This window comes from Pinus tabuliformis, chromosome 4_1 (assembly GCF_031772625.1).
Source record: "Pinus tabuliformis cultivar Carrire ecotype Pingquan chromosome 4_1, CPIR1, whole genome shotgun sequence".
Lineage (NCBI taxonomy): Eukaryota > Viridiplantae > Streptophyta > Pinopsida > Pinales > Pinaceae > Pinus > Pinus tabuliformis.
This window is the reverse complement of record NC_142303.1, coordinates 706,713,575-706,728,236: the sequence shown is the minus strand read 5'-3', so window position 1 is coordinate 706,728,236 and position 14,662 is coordinate 706,713,575. Positions and strand designations below refer to the sequence as shown.

General features: G+C 40.3%; 1 protein-coding gene across 1 annotated transcript in view; it reads left to right on the top strand.

Moving 5' to 3' along the window:
* LOC149178100 (uncharacterized) overlaps window positions 1-14,662 on the top strand; it is a 37,380-nt gene that overhangs the window by 13,115 nt on the left and 9,603 nt on the right. Inside the window, exons 2-5 of the mRNA XM_089421982.1 lie at window positions 11,563-11,743; window positions 11,839-11,979; window positions 12,378-12,639; window positions 13,444-14,567. Coding sequence (XP_089278108.1) covers window positions 11,563-11,743; window positions 11,839-11,979; window positions 12,378-12,639; window positions 13,444-14,567 — 1,708 coding nt within the window. The remainder of the gene's footprint in view (window positions 1-11,562; window positions 11,744-11,838; window positions 11,980-12,377; window positions 12,640-13,443; window positions 14,568-14,662) is intronic.

Genomic DNA, 14,662 nt, shown 5'->3' with positions numbered 1-14,662 from the left:
GCACATGTATTCCAAAGAACCCAAAAAGAATTTTGGGAAATTCCACACGGAAGTGATTTTTTTAAAATAATTAATATTTTTAATGGGCTTCCTAAGACTAAACCTAGGAAACTAAAAATATTAATGGGTAATAATCTAATCAAGGGTGAAACTTCTTGAAAAAGCTATGGATCAAGCCTAAACGCTTTGAGCCTTTGATTAAGATGTAATCTAGGCCGTTGGTTGTCCAACAGGAAGATATAAGAAGGGGCTTGAGGGTCATTTTGAAAACACACAGAGAGATAGAGAAAATCGATTTTATGAAGTGAGAAGTTCTGAGGAGGAAAAATTGATTGAGGAAATCTCTTGCAGTTGAGGGGTAGGGATAACAACTTTCGGAGAGAGAGATTCTCAACCGAAGATACATCAACAGAGAGGGGCAGTGAATGATCCAGAAGCCTTGACGCAGAGGCTGACGTAGGGCCAGTAGGGCCACGTAGAACCAGCTCAAAGGGAGAGAGAGGAGTCCGAAATCTGTAGAGGAATTTGATTTTCAGAAATTGGGAGCCGGGGTGTGAGACCGGGAGGCAGAAATTGAATTTCCTAGGCAGCAGATCGACCAACCAGAGAAGTGACGCAACACCCAGAGAGCTTGACACTAGGCTGACGCAGACACTGACACTGTGCAGAGGCAGCCAGAAAAGCCGGTGTGCAGTCAGTTTGAGGCTATATCAACCAAGATTTCTTAGTGATTGTGTGAGGTAAAGTCACAGAGCTTCTTCCAATATTTTTCTTTGTAACTGAATAACCCTGTGAGGTATTTAGTGATGTATTTAAATTTTTCTACTGCTTAATAATAATAAACCCTCAGAGCTGCTGCACCGGTTTTCTCGCATTGGGTTTTTCCAAGGACTATTTGTCCAAAAATAACTATGTCCTATGTGTTTCTATTTTCCTTGCTCAGTTTCTATGTTTTAGAATCATATTTAATTGGTGTAGGATGCTTCAATAATTTACTTCAATGTTTCATGAAGAAATTTGAAACAAGCTTGTAATGTAATTTACAATCTAGGTGAAGTAGATTCAGCTGGTTGTAATAGGATTCCTTAGACTATTAGATCTAGGAATTTTCACAAGAGAAAGGAGCAGAAGGTTGACTATCGTTGACTAAGGATCTTGTGTCTTGGTCTTGGAGTGGCAGACAGGTCTAAGGTCTTGGTCTTGGTATTCGTCAATTGGAATCTCTATAAGAAGAGTTTGTTCGGGTTTTCCTCTCAAAGAGTGAGAGGTTTTGGCCCTCGCTGGTAGCCTATATTTTGTGTCTCTTGTCTCTTTATGGTTCATGCATTAGTAATTGTTTGATGAAGAAGAACACTAATAACCTAACTAAAAGAAGATCCTAATATAAAGAAGTAAAAAACTCTCACAAGCAATTACTAATAGAAGAGAAATCACATAATCACTATGCCCTAGATTTCTCAATAGTGGGGTCACATCAATAACCTTATGGGTCTTCAAGTAGGTTGAAAATGCCTGTAGACTATCTGTAAGGGCTTAGATGATGGAATAAATGATGCCACATTAGTTTACAAGTCCTAGGTCACTTGCCAAGTGTATGGTGCAACTATGAGGCCCACTGAGCATGGCGTACCAGGTGCATCTTCCTCGTCCAATAGGTGGATCTCGGGCAATCTCTGAACATCTCTGGGGATCCATGGAGTGCTGTCTACTACTGTGGAGGCCCATTGCTCTCTACACACGCCCTACATATGCCAATGTAGCCCTCTAGAGAGTTAGGACCCTGTATAAAAAAGGCCAAACTCAGAATGGTCACCATCTGCAATCCTACATAAGATCCAATGCGTCCCCTAGCCGTCCAACACAATAGTCGTTAAAGTAATAAGGTAAAAGAGCTTACAAACCATCGACAACAAGTGGACAGTTTATAATGGCATGCGCTTCCATAGTAGGTTTTGGCATGTGGTAATGTCTCCAAGCTCCAAAAGGGGTTAACCAAGTACCTTATTAGGTGGTTTCTACCTTTAGAGGGGATAATGTGTCCAAAGTACATCCTTCAAATGATGGTGGAGTGAAAGGGGCAATCCTAGGCCACATATGATGGTACAAGGGTAGCTAGAAGAAAGGAGGCCCACACCAGGGTATATAATGTATAGGCGAGAGCAATCATGGTACATGAGATGCCCCATCCTTGATTTGTCCACCCTTCTTTATATGCCTTTCGCCTTTTATGAATTTTCTTTAATTAACTGCTCGTGGCTCAAAGGATAAGAGCATGATGTGTAAGATATATCTAGATACCCCCTTTCTGGTACGACAGCTCATTGCCCACTGGGGGTTGGGACAATCATGGGTTCCTGAATGATAAAAAAGGATGATGTAGGGCCCATGGAACTAGGGTTATGGCCATAGCTCATGTATTGTCTTTTGCCCACGTGCTAAATATGTTTGTCCCAACCATCTTTTGCATCTTGTGGTACATTTTCCTGTTGAATGTGGCCATTTATGCTTTTACTTTTTCTTTTCAGTTGCTTCAACATTCGGGGCATAATTCCAAGCCTTACCCAAGGTGGGGGCACGGGAAAGGGGAGGCTAACCCTATGTGTATCCAGTGAGGAAATGTGGACCCAGGTGGGAGAGATGATGAATGGGGTTATAATAAGTAGAAGGGGAGTGACGTATGTGGACAAGGGAGTGGGATCACGAAACCAAAATTGGGGTTTCCTAAGTAGTACCACCCTAAAACCAAATGGTTAGTAAAGGAGATCCGACGGAACTAGGATCCAAGGGTAACATCCAAAACAGGTCAAGGGAACAAAAGTACAAACCTAGCCTACTCTTTCCATCAAATACCCCCCATTAATCTATGTCTGTAAGTGTCCATGATAAGCAAACTGAATACTAAATTACCAAATGTCAAGACATACCTTTAGGTTCAGGAGGCCCACCTTCAAACAGACGATCAAGACAGATGGGTGAGGGACCACATGGTTGGGTTAGGTGGCGGAGAAATGGCACAATGAGCTAGTTGGTGGTTGCAAGGGGCTGCTAGATGCCGTATGAGGACCATCTTGGAGAAATTTTTTCTCTTAGGGATATCACCCACAAAGTCATGGGTAACAGGTTTCATGCTCAAGAGAAATTTACTTTTAGGTCAAGCTCCCATTGAGTGCTTCTAGGCTTGTCATAAAGTCAATTGAGTCATTGTCATGTATTGAAGACCCATTTGGGCATGTTACATATTGTAAAGAAAATTTATTTGAGTCAAAATATAGTCAAAAGACCCTCCAAGGCCTCGTCATCACACAAAGATCAAGTCGACCTACATGAAGAGACAAGTTGGCCTAAAGGAGCAATTCGACCCATTGAGAAGCCTATATAAAGAGGACTTCGACTTGATTCGGAGATACTTTACTCTCACAAACATGAGTTCGATCATAAGGACTAGAAGAATTGCGAAAAAGAGGAAGACAAAGGAAGGAGGAAATGTTGAGCTATTTGGATTTTTTTTCGGGCTACTTCTCTCCACATGTGCGAATAAATTAGGGCACATATTGTTGCAGGGAAGCCGAGTGGCAGAAGTGAAGTTAGGTCACCAAGAAGAGTTATTTTGGACGCTGAGTTCTCTAGAAGAGAGAATCTACCCAGGCAAAGAAAAGTTGCAGTTGAACTTGCAGTAGTAGTTGCAGTTTTTGCACAAGTCAAAGTTGTAGTTTTTTGTCGAGTTGAAGTTGCAATTTCTGGGCACGTCAAAGTTGCAATTGTAGTTGCTGAGTATGTCGAAGTTGTTGGAAGGAGAAGCTATTCAAAGAAGAAGCATTGACTTGGTCTTGCAGGGGTTCTTGGTCAAGGGTCTAGGTGAATTTGTCAATTGAAGATTCTATAAGAAGAAGAATTCTTGTCAGTTTTCCTCTTAGGGTTGAGAGGTTTTGGCCTTGGCAGATCACCTGCATCTTGTGTCCTTTGTCTCATTGTTCTTTATGGTTTACTAGCTATTTGATAAAGAAGAACACATAACAATAATCAAGTACAAGAAGAACCTAATTAAGAAAAATAAAAATTCCTCATAAACAGTTACCATTATAAGAGAAATCATCTAATATCTCTGCCCTAGTTTTCTCAACACCTTGACTTCTCCGTTCTAGCTGTCTACCTACAACAAGCTATGGGGAGTAGTCCGTATGAAATGTGAAGATGGAAAGACTCGTCGCAACCGACTAGTCTCAGAGACAGAACTGAATGGCCTAGCAACTTGGTTAATTTAGCAAGTTCAATCATTAGATTTAGATTATTTGAAAGACTAGTGCCTTGATGGAGTCAAGTACTTTCTTTATATAAGTTATTCACCAAGTAATTGGATGAACAACTGCTTCCTTAGGATGCTTCACTATCCTAAATGAGATGTGACACCTAAGAATTTAATTGAGATGCAAGATGTTGGTTTATTTTAGATTAGATGCTTAACTAGATGAATCCTTTCCCTTAGCTATTTTGAAACTAGTCTCCAGAGTAGGTTGTGGAGAGAAGCCCAGGGGAAGATAGAAATGGCTATATTAATGATACTTCAATTGGAAATCTAAACATTCGATGCCTTTGGCATTGCAGAGACTGTGGCTTTGACATCTGCAAGGTCAATGTGTTAACCACTAAAGAGGGTCTAGACTTCATAAGCTAGATGAGAAAGGAGATCCAAGAGTCTTTCAAACAGGCTTATGCTTTAAATGCAGGGCTCATCATATGATACAAATGCAGGCTGAGTGATTACCTTTAGTGAGATTGTTAAATTTCTTAAGCACTTGGAGACAAATTACAACGATATTTGAACAATGAAATACTTAAATCAATATACTATGACAATCTTCACTAAAAGAGGAGATGCTCAATGGAACAAGATAAAAGGCGCCGAAATGTGTGAAAATTCGAGAATCCACCAGAATCACTACTGCAATAAACTGATATTACTTCTTCTACTTGTTAATCCATGCAAGTTATTTAGGGTGTTCTACTATAAATATCGAAGTAAATACAACTGCAGCCTACACCATTTAAATTTATAAGCGGAAACAAGAAACTGAACAGGAAATAGATACAACACAATGACATTGTTATTTTTGGACAAAAGTCCCCAGAAAAACCCAATGCGGGAAAACAGTGCAACAAATCTGAGGGTTTTATTGTTATGCAATAGTAAATCTGAGTACAATTTGTTGGAAGCCCAACTGGCTATTCGATACAGAGAGAAATTGGAAAAAATAAATAGTGAGATGATCTCACCCCATCACTGGAAGAATTTGACCCTTATCTCATTGGAAGGAGGCTTTGCTTTCCTTCTTTGTCAGCCTCTGCGCAGATCTGCATCAACCCTATGTAGTTTCTTCGTCACCTCTGTTGGGGACTGCGCTGCTCCTCTTCTAGATCCTCTGCTGCCCATAAACTTTTATTTTTTGCCTCTGATCTCACACCCCGATTCCTGGCTTCTTAAACTCGATTTCTTTAGCATGAATTCGATCTCCCTCTAGGCTCTGTGCTTCCTCTGGGTCAGCTTTGTGTGGGCTAGCGTCAACCTCTCTCTAGACGTTGTTATGCCCTCTCTGTCTTGTACTCTCCGGCCTAGGAAAACTTCCCTCTTTTGGATAATATCTCTGCCCCTCAGTGCAAAAGATCACTTCGAAATTCTTTCTGGTAGTTGCTCTGCTTTGGAAAATAGATCTTCTTTTCTTCACTCGATGTGTTCTCCAAGTGCCCATCAAGCCTTCTCTTATAATCCTCTTGTTGATCAATCAACGACCTAGATTAGATCTTAATCAATGTCTAGGATCATATTGACTTGATCTCTGCCTTCTTCTAGAAGTTTCACTCATACTTTAGATTAATACCCATTAATTATTTTAATTTCCTAAGTTTAGACTTAAGATCCCATTAAAAATAATTAATTATTTTAATAAAATTGTCTCTGTGTGGAATTTCCCAAAACGATTTCTGGGTATTGGAGAATGCATGTGTCTAAGCCTACCTACAAAATTCGAGACTTAGAGCACATCCGATGGTACTAGAAATCAACACTCCGTCTTAGCAAGGAATGTGCTCTAGCAATGCACCCTTCTGAAGCATCACTCTGTTCTGTAAGATCTCCTTCTGCGCTGTTGATGTCTGACATCCTATCCACCAACTACTACACAAATGTTGCATTTGTACTGCTGCTGACCCTGCCACTGTCAACATTGCATCCGTAATGCAACTCCCTCTCAATTCTGCATTCGTGCTGCTGCTTGTACTGCCACTGCCAACTGCATCTGCACTGCAACCTTTTCCCACTGTTGTTGCTACTGCAGCGGAAAAACATCCCAAATTACTGAATTGGTGTTCAGTATGATGCATCTCGCTGCTGGAGTCTGATTGCTGTTAGTCTCCGCGCTGACCCTCTGATTCCTCTGCGCTCTTGTTGACGTCTGCTCTGTGCCATCTGCACTATTTCCAACTCTGCTTTGCGCTGCTCGGTCTCTGGCACTCCTAATCACTGTAATTGTCACTCTTGCACTCCTTTGCACCTACTGACACTAGTCCATCCTGTTACATCTGATTTGGGCTCCTGTAGCAAGGAATTGATCCGAGAGGTGTGCTCCTTAACGATCTTGCCCATCTGTAGCTCTTCTGAACTACAACTCTAAATCAGCCCACCTCGCTCCTGGAGGTATCTCGACTCTCATGGCAAACTCATCCTCCTCGATCTTCGCGGCCGCAACCTTTAGATCATGCTTCTCATCTTGGTCCTTGTCCCTGAGAGGACACTGTGTTGCGCAGTGACCCATTTCACCACACCTAAAGCATTTAAATTTTGAAATGTCCTTCTTCCGCTTCTGTTGCTCCTGTTGCCCCTTGGATGCAAGGGCTGCATTCTCAACCTTCTCCTTGGGCTTCGATCCACTATTGTCGCTTCCGTCAAGTTTACACTTGACCAAGTCTCTCCTTAGATCCTCTTGCTTAAGAGACGCCCAGATCTCATCCCAATTTGGCAAGGTCGCGCTGTCAAGGACACTCTAGACAAAGACTTGCCAATCTTCGAAAACATAATTAGGGCCAGTCTTACCATCTCGAACCCTTGAGGTGTAGACCCCACAACTGCTAACTCATCTCAGGTCTCCTGAAGCTTCGTGAGGAACGGATCAATGCGTTCCCCCTTCTACATCTGTATGGATCTCATCTTCTGCTCTAGGTACGTCTTCCGCTCGAAAGATCCCTGATACAACGTAGACAACACATCCCACATATCCTTAGTAGTCCCTTTGCTAGCGATGTGACGGACTACATGATCCTTCACTATGTCGAGGATCATTCTCTTTGTCTTCGCCATTTCTCCTCTGTACTTGAGCGGATTTGGATCCACAAGCACAACCATCACGTTGTTGACGTAGGATTTGAGAAAATGTTCATCTAGAAGGCACAACATCCTTGCCTTCCAGATTACATAGTTGGATGCCCCATCCAACCTGTCCTGATCTCTTAGTCCACTGGATGCCATCTCTGCCAAATAGAACGTCGAATGACCTCCTCTCTCCTCTGTGTAGCTGTTGGGCTAGCCTATGCACTCCCTGCTAGAGTCATTTGATCTGTTGCCCCTTGCTGCTGCTCAGCTGATGAGAATTCAGACTTCTTGGTTGGAAGTCCTTTGTGGAAGAATTCCTTCAACTGTCTCTCTCTTCCCTCTGATGTCTTTCTGCTTAGCAATTGCCTGCAGAAAATTGCGTCCCACCAGAAAAACCCCTCTTCATTGAATCCTTTGTTGCATTGCTCCCTTTGTCGTTGATATATTTCGATCTAGAAATCTTACCTCTCTGTCGACTCACTCAGAGAGAGATTTACTACGAAAATCTAGCCCTCTTGTCCTGAACTGCTCAAACTACCTGGGGATTCAAATTACTTCCTCTACAGGAATTTCGAATTCCCTTCTTCCTTCAGCGCTGGGTCTTTCGGCTCTGTTCTTCTTGCTTCACCTACAACTCCGATACCATGTGAAAATTCAAGAAATCACCCGAATCGCTACTGCAACAAACTGATATTACTTCTACTTGTTAATCCATGCAAGTTATTTACGGTGTTCTACTGCGAATATCGAAGTAAATACAACTGCAACCTACAACATTTAAATTTATAAGCAGAAACAAGAAACTGAACAAGAAATAGATACAACACAATGACACCGTTATTTTTGGACAAACGTCTGCTGTAAAACCCAATGCGGGTAAACCGGTGCAACAACTCTGAGGGTTTTATTATTATGCAATAGTAAATCTGAGTACAATTCGTTTGAACCCTGCCTGGCTATTTGATACAAAGAGAAACTGGACAAAACAAATAGTGAGATGATCTCACCCTGTCACTAGAAGAATTTGACCCTGATCTCTATGGAAGGAGGCTCTGCGTCCCTTCTGCAGCAGCCTTTGTGCAGATCTGAGTCAACCCTATGCAGTTTCTGCGTCAACCCTACGCAGTTTCTACGTCACGTTTGCTGGGGATTGCGCTTCTCCTCTTCCGGATCCTCTGTTGCCTAGAAACTTCGATTTTCTGCCTCCCGGTCTCACACCTTGTCTCCCGACCTCTGAAACTCGATTTCTTCAACAGGAATTTGATCCCCCTCCAGGCTCTGTGCTGGCACTGCGTTAGCTTTGCATGAGCTAGCATCAACCTCTCGCTGGACGTCGTTCTGCCCTCTCTGTCTTGTACTCTTCGGCCCAGAGAAACTTCCCTCTTCCGGAAACTATCTTTGCCCCTCACTGCAAAAGATCACTTCGAAATTCTTTCCAGCAGCTGCTCTGCTTCAGAAAATCGATCTGTTGATCTTCACTTGATGTGTTCTCCAAGTGCCCATCAAACCTTCTCTTATAATCCTCTCGTTGGTCAATCAACGACCCAGATTAGATCCTAATCAATGGCTAGGGTCATATTGACTGGATCTCTGCCTTCTTCTAGAAGTTTCACCCACAGTTTAGATTAATACCCATTAATTATTTTAATTTCCTAAGTTTAGACTTAGGGTCTCATTAAAAATAATTGATTATTTTAATAAAACTGTCTCCTCGTGGAATTTCCCAAAACGATTTTTGGGTATTGGAGAATGCATGTGTCTAAGCCTCACAAAATTTGAGACTTAGAGCACATCCGATGCTACCAAAAATCAACAAAATGTTATCAAGATCAAGACAATTGCTCATGAAATATAACAATGCTAGAATGCCAATTAGATAATGACCAAAAACAAAAGAGTGCCATTGTGACAATTAGATGCAAGAAAGAGAGAGAGCTTAAAAACAATTAGCAATTCCTTTTATCACGATTATGATTATCGATTGACTTGATTAGCAAGAATGTAAAATTAGATATAGAGCTCGCTTGCAATAAATAATATTAATTACACTTGTCACAAAAGAAATTTTCACAATAAACAACCATAATAAGCAAAGTATCCAATTATTCAATTATCCACTTCATGTGATAGCAATAACAAGTAAAAATATCCTGTAGAGCCAATGTCACAATGAAATTAAAGAAAAGAGCATTTGGTTCCTTAGAGCAATGAGCCAATCCGATTAACCTTTTAGAGCATTTATGAATTAGATTCACCAATTATGTTCTTTGAAGCAATGAAAAGCACTTAAGTGCAAAATGCTAATGCGCGAGATGACAAGACACTAATGAATCTTTTGACCAAACTTTAAGTCCAAATCACTACTTGGTAATCCATGCAAGTTATTTACTGTGTTCTACGGTAAATATCGGTGTAAATACAACTGCAATATTCACTATTAAAAATAATATGCCGAAACAAGAAACTGAACAAGAAAGAGATACAACACACATCTACGAAATCCCTTCAGCAAATATTAAAATAAATTCTACTGTAGTTATCACACAATTACCCAGAGAAAAATACATGCACAAGAGCCAATCACATCAACACAGTTATTTTTGGACAATTGTCGCTGAAAAAACCCAATGTGGGAAAATCGGTGTAGCAGATGAGGGCTTTATTAATCTTCAACAGCAATTGCTTTTACAAGGAATGGTTCTACAGAGAAACGGAAAGAAAACCCCTGAGACTTTCCCTTTAAGACCTTTTGACACTTTGGAGACCCAGCTCCCACTTCTGCGTCACTCTTGCGTCACTCTGTGTGGCCCAGCGTGGCTCTGCGTCAGCCTTCGTAAGCTCTGCGTCTCTCCTATGGATTGTGTCTCTCTCTGCACTGTCTCCCATTGTCCCTGCATCACCTCCTCCTCTGTCACTGCCTGCTGGTGATACCCTCCTCTTCCTCCACCTTGCAACTCTCCCTCTGGAATCGATCTCCTCTACTTGAGAATTGATTTTCCTTGAGATACTGAGTATCTGCCGGTGTGTCTCCAAATGATCCTCAAGTCTTCTTTTATACTTTTCTTGTTGACGAATCAACGACCGAGATTAAGTCCCTAATCAATGACTAAGATTAAAACAGACTTGATCCTCGTCTCTTAGAAGCTTCTCACCCTTATCTTTATTAATACCCATTAATATTTTTATTTTCCTAAGTTTAGATTTAGCAGCCCATTAAAAATATTAGTTATTTTAATAACTCCTCATCGGGGTGGAAATTCTCAAAACGATTTCTGAGTCTTGGAGATCTCATGTGCCTTAGCCTCTCCTCCAAATTTCAAGGCTAGAGCACATCCGATGCTACCAAAAATCAACAAATAGGATCAATTCAACCTTTTCAAGAAAGTATTGATGTTTGGTCCTTTCCCCTCACCTTGTCCGAGATAGGAACATCATTGGTTGCTACGTTCCATCCCCGAACTTGGGTTGGGTCCATTTGGCCCCTTGTGGTCCCATTTCTCAATAAAGATTATTCATCAAGGACCATTTCCCAAGGATTATAGGGATTGAGAATCTTGTTTATAAGCCTATCCTTTCTCCCTCAACCCTCCAATCCTCACCCCTTACCCTTGGTGGACCAACTCCCTTGCTTAAAGAGCAAGCAAGTTCCATTCTTTACTCCATCCTTTTGGAAAGGGTTTTCAGGGTCACTTCTCACCTATCCATTGACATATACGTTACAAGTGATCCCTACACAACCGGGACTCCTCCCATTGGTGAAATTACGTAAAGAGCAGGGAGACTTAGCCGTGGTGATAGTGGGTTAAGCCTCCACCGTTGCCCTTAACCTAGCAGTTGCCCTCTTAGGAACCCCTTTAGGTCCCCTGCTGGTTTGAATGGTAACAAGACTCACCCCATGTGCCCTTCTGCTGGTACAGTTATGAGTTGTGGTGCACTCTCTGTCATCAGATTCAGTTGGTCAATTCTTTGGGAAATCTGTTGTTGTGATTTTTGGGAGTTTTTGTTAACTTAGATTGAGATGCTCGTCATCAATGTCCTTTATTTTAAACAAATTTTGAAGGATGCAAGCTTGAACAAATTATATTATTTTCATACTAAACAAACATTAAAGATAATCATGACTACATGCAATAAAACAGTTGGACACATTTGATAAATAATTGTTGAAAATTAACGTATCTTTTTCTTTTTGTTCATGGCAGACCTGGATAGTAAATTTAGATATTTCCTCAATGAAGATTCAGAAAGTACCACAGTGGGAACTGTTGTGAGTCTTCTGATACGAACTGCTCAAAAAGTTCCAAGGCTTGCAGAGGCTCGATCCCAGCAACTCATCCCTCTCTTTTTAACATTTCTTGGTTATTCTAACCAGGATAGTGCCAGGTATGGTTGAACATTCCAGTTTTTTACTTCGTATTGTACTCAGTTCTGTTGGGTTTACTAAACATGACTTAGTTGTAAATTGTCCTATGTTTCAGTGTTGAAATCTATGACGAGAGCCAATGTAAAGGGAAGGAGAAGAGAGACATTATCAAGGAATGGCTAATTTTGATTAAAGAAATGAGAAACCCCAGATCATGTTTTAGAAGTCATTTTCTTAAGGAAATCCTTACTAACAGGTGGGTTTAGAGCATTTGCCTGTTTAGTCTATATTCTGGGTGTCTTTCCTGACATCTCAAATGCGTATTTTGTTCTATCATTTAAGAAAGCTAAACTCTTTGAGTTTTGTGTGCTTGACTTTTGTTTTTCTCCTCTGTGACAAAGATTATTTTGACATCATTATATTTCAAGGTTTCAATTCAGTTTTGTTGTAGGATTGAAATGCATATATTGGTTGCTTTATTTGATTGTGTCCTTGATTAAATCCATTGGAGTACACACAGTTCGGTTGAAACTTGAAGTGTGTGTAGGGCCAATCTTTTCTAACGCTGATGTATTTGAAATATTTTTTATTATTCTCACCTATGTCTGCTGTTGTGGAACTCATCTAACAATTCATGTAATGAACCTTTTGTAGGCTTCTAGAGCAAAGTGATCCTGATATTCAGCTTAAAGTTTTGGAATGTTTGTTGAATTGGAAGGATGGTTTTTTGCTTTCATATGAGGAACATCTGAAGAAGTTAATTTCTCTGAAGACTGCACGTGAAGAAGTGACGACATGGAGTCTGTCTAAAGAGAGTCAACAGATTGAAGAGGGTCACAGGGACAAATTGATTCCTATAATTATACGGATACTCATATCAAAGGTCAAGAAGATTAAGGGTGGCTCTTCAAGAAAGGTAGATATGTGTTTTTTTCCTTCTGAAAAACATAGTGTGTTAATTTTGCATTAGCTACAAATTCACTTATTGTGTATGTGAATACTTTGTTTTAATAAAAGACCAGCTTAAAAAAGGATCAAGGCAGTCCGAGGAACATTTTCTTACTTGTCCCTGCTGCTTGAAGAAAAATGTGCACATCTTGAAGGACCAAACTAGAGTCTTTGACAACTTTTGCACGTTAATGTGGAGTTTGTGAAGAGCTGTTTATTGTCCACAGAGTCACAGATTTTTGAAATTCTTCTGTCAGAATTAATGGCTAAGCTCCTTGTGCATGGATTCAGCGGTGCATTCCATTTTGTGATTTCCAAGCCATGTCCCCATCGTCCACACAATCTTTCCATGTTCTTTAGAGACAGAATAATATAGCACTTTGTTAACGTGACATAGCAACTCAGTTGCAGGTCCCAGCTTTTCATTTTTTATGCCCCGATCAAGACTTGTTTTTGACTTCCTCTGTTTGCATAACATTGGCTGCTTTAAATAATATGACACTTACTTCTGACTGCTTGCTTATATGATCATATTTTTTAATTTCCTTGGAATTTTTATTGTACTATGAATTGCATTAATTTTTTTTTGTGCATCTTTACGTGCAACTTGCAAGGAAGGTATGTATATACTTTTAAATTAAACAAATATACATTTAACTTATTGCTTTGACAAATATCTGATGAATTATTTTAGAATAGAATCTTGGATTAAAGATGATTCGTTTTGTTTTCAAGGCTTCACCAAAGCTCATCATGTTATTTTATTGTCCAGTCTGCAGGAGTTCTCCAAAGGAAGGCAGTTCTGTGGTTTTTGGCACAGCTTGAAGTGAATGAGTTGGCTCCCTTTTTCATTTTGCTTTTGAAATCTCTTCAAAATGCATTTATTGATGAGCATACCTCAATCTGTGGATCAAAATATTCTTGGGAAGCTGCTATAGAACAAGGCACATCAATGGATTTCATTAATTTGATTAGTATCGAAGGAGTTGCTACTTTGCCATACAAAAAGAAATCAGGATTTTTGCATGTAGTGAAGGATGTTTTGGAGACCTTTGATGAAGCAAGAATGGTGCCTTATCTTCTCCCATTATTAGCATTTGTCCTTCGTATATTAGAATCCTGTGCATTAAGTTTAGAACATCAGAAGGATGCCATCTTCAATCACAATAGTACACAGGGGGTTGAAACTCCTGCTGACTATGAGATGCCCAATGTAGCAATGTTAGAAAAGGTAAGTGATACCGACATAACTGGGGAGCAAAAGCAACCTTATTCAGTGGACTCGAAGATGTCTGAGGCAGATAACTTCCTCATTGCAGATTTTTCTGTGCAGAAATTGGAGAATATATCGGCATCACCCATGTTAGTTGCCAGTGGGGTTCAGATTAGAAGTGTCACTATGAGGCATGGGGGGAAAGATAAGAACCCAGCATTGTTTCTTAGTGGAATGAAAGACTTGAGATCATTATGTCTCAAGGTTATTTCCATTGTGCTGAATAAATATGATTCTATTGATTATGGTTCAAATTTTTGGAATATATTTTTTACAGCAGTAAAACCATTGGTTGAGAAGTTTACACAAGAAAGTGGGAGCAACAAAACACCTAGCTCATTGTTTATTTGTTTTCTGGAAATGAGTAAAAGCTTAAAGCTTGCTTCATTTCTTCAGAGAGAGAAATCACTTGTCCCCAATATTCTGTCGATTCTGTCTGTTAAAAGTGTGTCCGAAGCGATGGTTTCAGCTATTCTGAGTTTCGTTGAGAACCTTCTGAATTTGGAGGATGGAAATGATGAAGATCAAGAGAATGTTTTGCTGCAGGAAATTCTTTTACCACATCTTGATATACTCTTCACAAGTATGCAGAATTTGGTTCAACTTCGTCGGGAGAGCAAGAGGTAGTAACTTGTTGGATTTGGAATTCCTTTGTCGCTGTCTATTTTTTCTGCTACGTTTTATGTTTTAAATTGATATTCTGTATTATCCTGTCTCC